Source organism: Psammomys obesus, unplaced genomic scaffold, assembly GCF_907164565.1.
Source record: "Psammomys obesus unplaced genomic scaffold, mPsaObe1.curated_primary_1811, whole genome shotgun sequence".
Taxonomy (NCBI): Eukaryota; Metazoa; Chordata; class Mammalia; order Rodentia; family Muridae; genus Psammomys; species Psammomys obesus.
Window position 1 is genome coordinate 7,056,090 of NW_026592666.1, and position 4,208 is coordinate 7,060,297.

Consider the following 4,208-nt stretch of genomic DNA (forward strand, 5'->3'; position numbering starts at 1 on the left):
TGTGTGTGTGTGTGTGTGTGTGTGTGTGTGTGTGTGTGTGTGTGTGTGTGTTTCCTGTTTGGGGCTGACGATCTTATGGTCTCTTTCTGAGTATTTTCACTAGTTTTGGAACTCTGATAATCACCATCCTCTGTAAGTAGGAACATCTCTGATAAAAGCTAAGCGGTGCAGTAATCTATTGGTATAACAAGAATTAATACCAAGACTATTTAGCGGAACACTGTCAGCAGGTTCTCCCCTTAGGTTGTAGGTCTGGTCTATCCACAGGTCCTTTACTGGGTAATGGTGCCAGGTATTGGTTTCATCTTTTGAAACTGAACTTAATTTCAATCTGGAAGGAGATGGCTGCACCCAAGCTCTTCATGTCTGTGTTACAGATAGGTATATGGATTGACAGACCAGTCATTCTTGTAGATCACAGAGTTTGCAGTTACTTAAAGCTGATACAGCATTTTATCTTCCAGTAGTGTGCGTAACACTTTACAGCACTTAGAAAGCTGAGTAATAGGGACGTAGCTTACATGTCAGTACAATCTTGAGTTCACCGGGATCTCTATTCCAACTATGTCTTTAGCAACAAGATCTTACTGTCAGCTTCCGGAAGTAAGCAATTTCACTGTAATATTTGGTGGTCTATAGAATCCCACGGGTCAAGACAGAAAGAGAGATAAACTTTTCCTGGCACTGTGCTTTCATTTGTTAGCCAGTGGTATCTACTATAGATATTGTTGGCTCACTATAGAGTAGCTTCCTGTGTGTGTGTGTGTGTGTGTGTGTGTGTGTGTGTATGCAACCTCTTTAGTATTAAACTAAAAAGTTCTCTATAGTATAGAACACCATCATTCAAGTAAGAGGGGCCTTCAATTACAGGATAAAACTTACTTCTATACAAGAATAAGAAGGTTTGTATCTAGAATTCACAGAAATTAAAAATTTAACATAAAAAAACAACCCAATATTAAATAAAGGATGGAACCACACAGGCTTATTTCAAATGATGAAATATAAATTATAGAGAAACAATTTGAAAATATTCATTATCATTAGTCATCATAGAAATACAAATCAAAATTTCTTTGGAATTTCTTCCTATTGTTGTCAAATGGCTAAAATGGAAAACACAAGTGCTAGTGTGGACTTGAAGAAAGAGAAACATTTATATTCAGTTGGTGGGAATATAAACTGTTGCAGCCACTGTGGAAATTGGTGTAGCATTTCCTGATTTCAAAACAAACAAACACATAAACCTAGAAACACATATTCTATGTGATCTAGCTATACCATCTTTAGACATAAACCAAAGATCTCTTTACTCTATTAATCTGATTGTCTATGATCATTACTGTGTTTTTTAATATTTCCAGAAAATATTAAAGAGACAGCCTTGATGTCCATCTACAGATAAATGTATATTTAAAGGATATTACATTTACACAATTGAATATAACACATCTGTTAAGAAAAATGAAACTGAAAATTGCAGTTGAAAAGGTTAAACTGGCACACGGAGTTGAGACCTGAAAGCTGAATGTCATGTATTTGGTGGATGTTAGCTTTGAATGTTCAATACCTGTTCCTTTTGGAATACACTATATAATGTTATAAAAGTTTTGTGGATTTAATTTTACGTGTATTCCTTTTATTTAAAATGTATGTATTGTTTCAGACACAGGCACTTTCCTTATAGCTCTCTATATACGACTGGTTTTGTTTAGTAATGACCACAATTATATCACTGACAGTATTTGTGGTTCAAAAGAATTACGGGCATGACACTGTAAAATCACAGGAAAATCTCCTCCTGAAAGTGTCCAATAGCTATGTGTACCATAATGTCACTTCATTTACATATATTTGTCTCTGTGTCAAACTCCCTGACTAAGTGCTTAACTAAATTATTTTATTTTATATAACATATATTTTGGTAACAATTATGAAAAGTTCAGGGTTTAAGTCTTTCAATGATGTTTTTCCACCCTTCATACTAATACCCCTTCCATGACCTATAAAACGAGACAATGTGCACATGGCTTATTTTAAGAGGTCTACAAAACTGTGCATATATGTTTGTTTGGTTTTTTTTTTAGAAGACTATACTGATAATTTCACTCAAATTTTGTGATTGTCATGAATATATATTCTGAGGAATAATCTGGCTCTTGTTAATCGAGATTCTGTGAGTAGATACATGTATGTAAATGTCAATATGTATATATGTACATATGTATGCATGCATGTATGTATGTATGCGTGCATTTTTGTTCCATGTATGTGTGTAGTGTAAGAACAAATGTGTTTCAGTAGATGATGTATATGTGGAGATGGCAAGACATTAAGTCATGTCCTTTGCGCTATCTACCAACTGTGTTCCCAGGAAATTGTTTCTCATGAAACATGTAGCCAGGCTGACAATCACTAAGTCACAGTAACCCTCATGTATCCTACCTTGTAGTACTAGAGTGTAGGAATGAGAACATGTTCAGACACTTACATGGGTTCCAGGTATTTTAACTAATTCTCATGCTTGCACAGCAAGCAGACATCCACCATCTATTAGTCAAACTCATAAAGATCATAGTTAATGAAGTTCATGAAATCTATGGTTTCTCTGCTAAGCTAATGACCAAAATTTAGAAGGGAATGTATAAATACTTATCTTGGTTTATCGACTCAACCATAATGCCTTTCACAGTTACACCTATATGACCTTCACATTGGCTTTCAAAGGGAGGCACATGACACACATAGTTTATGCATAGAAATAGTCTTATATTTTCTGTTAATTTTAAAAGCAAGATGTAATAAAACAAAGTGCTTAGAAATAAATCCATTAACATAAGATGGCAACTACCCATCAGACAACAAATAAATAACCAGCTATTAGTTTATTATTCATGAGAAAGAATCAAGTATAATCAAGAAAAGAATAACTTAAAAGAAAGAGAAATAACTGACCTTTTGTTGGGTAATAAAAATCTAATATATGTAAAAATTAGAAAATTATGTAAAGATTTATATCGTCTGACAGAATCATGGACTATACTCAATGAACTACGTGAAGAATGATCTACAGACTTCGAAATTATTTTAGATTCATCATTTGACCATGGGATCCTGAGGTGAAAGTACAATTATCTCAGCTATGAATCCTTGTGTGTCCAGTCATTCACAGCACTCGTGATATTTTCTGAAGCACAGTGCAGAGATGTGTGACACCACAGTGCCTGTGGTTTCCCAACAACAACCCAGGTGTATAAAAGGCCCTTGGCAGATGGTGACACCCAGACTCCAGGAACCTACTGTTTGTCTTCCTCTGAACACTCCACTCCTGACACCATGTGTTACTATGGCAGATATTATGGAGGCCTGGGCTATGGCTATGGTGGCCTAGGATATGGCTATGGCTGTGGCTATGGTGGCTATGACGGCTATGGTGGCTATGGTTATGGCTGCTGCCGCCCACTGTGCTGTAGAAGATACTGGTCCTGTGGCTTCTACTGAGGAGTTTTGATGCTGCTAAATCCAACTTTCTCCATCTCAGATGTTCTTACATATTGTCATGAATTCCAACCTTAATTAAAACTCTCTGAGAAATAATAAACAAAACACAATATGCCCACCCTGTTCCTCTTCTTTAATTAAATTCATGACTATTTGCAGTAAAGCTCTTCATTATCATCATAATGCCTTATAAAATATGTCTCATTTTTTTATCTTTTCCCTATATGTGAATATATATTATTATAAATAAATTACTTATTTCAAAATACTTTTTCTTATTGTTTTACTTAATGTGAGGTGTATGTTTGTGATATCTGCTTGGTTGTAAATGTGTGATTGTGAATAAATTTGGAAAGTAGCAGAGAATGAATAAGAGCAAAATGGGGAGAGAAGGAAAATTTCTCCTCAAAGAGCTTTCTATTGTTAGGCATTTGTACTATCCTTGTATTTATGGTATTGTCATGTAGCAATGAATAGGAGAGTACAGATACTTTTAGAGATGAATCCTTTTGTCTGCCTCTTAAGTTTAGAGAACTAAAAGAAGTAGTTATATAAATATCTTGCACTCTCAACAGCACCTTCGATAATGAGGGTCACCATGCCCAGTCTCACTCTGTTTGGGCCTCCCTTTAATCATGTATTCTCTAACATCCATTTTCTTTCTAATACCCATTTTATTATTATAAGAAACAATCTCATTGTGACTT

The 4,208-nt window shown here is 35.0% G+C and overlaps 1 protein-coding gene across 1 annotated transcript in view; it reads left to right on the top strand.

The window, feature by feature from the left end:
• LOC129682468 (keratin-associated protein 19-8-like) overlaps nt 1-3,501 on the top strand; it is a 5,239-nt gene extending 1,738 nt beyond the window's left edge. Inside the window, exon 2 of the mRNA XM_055614841.1 lies at nt 3,354-3,501. Within this exon, the coding sequence (XP_055470816.1) occupies nt 3,354-3,501 (148 nt within the window). The remainder of the gene's footprint in view (nt 1-3,353) is intronic.
• Nucleotides 3,502-4,208: the final 707 nt, after the last annotated feature.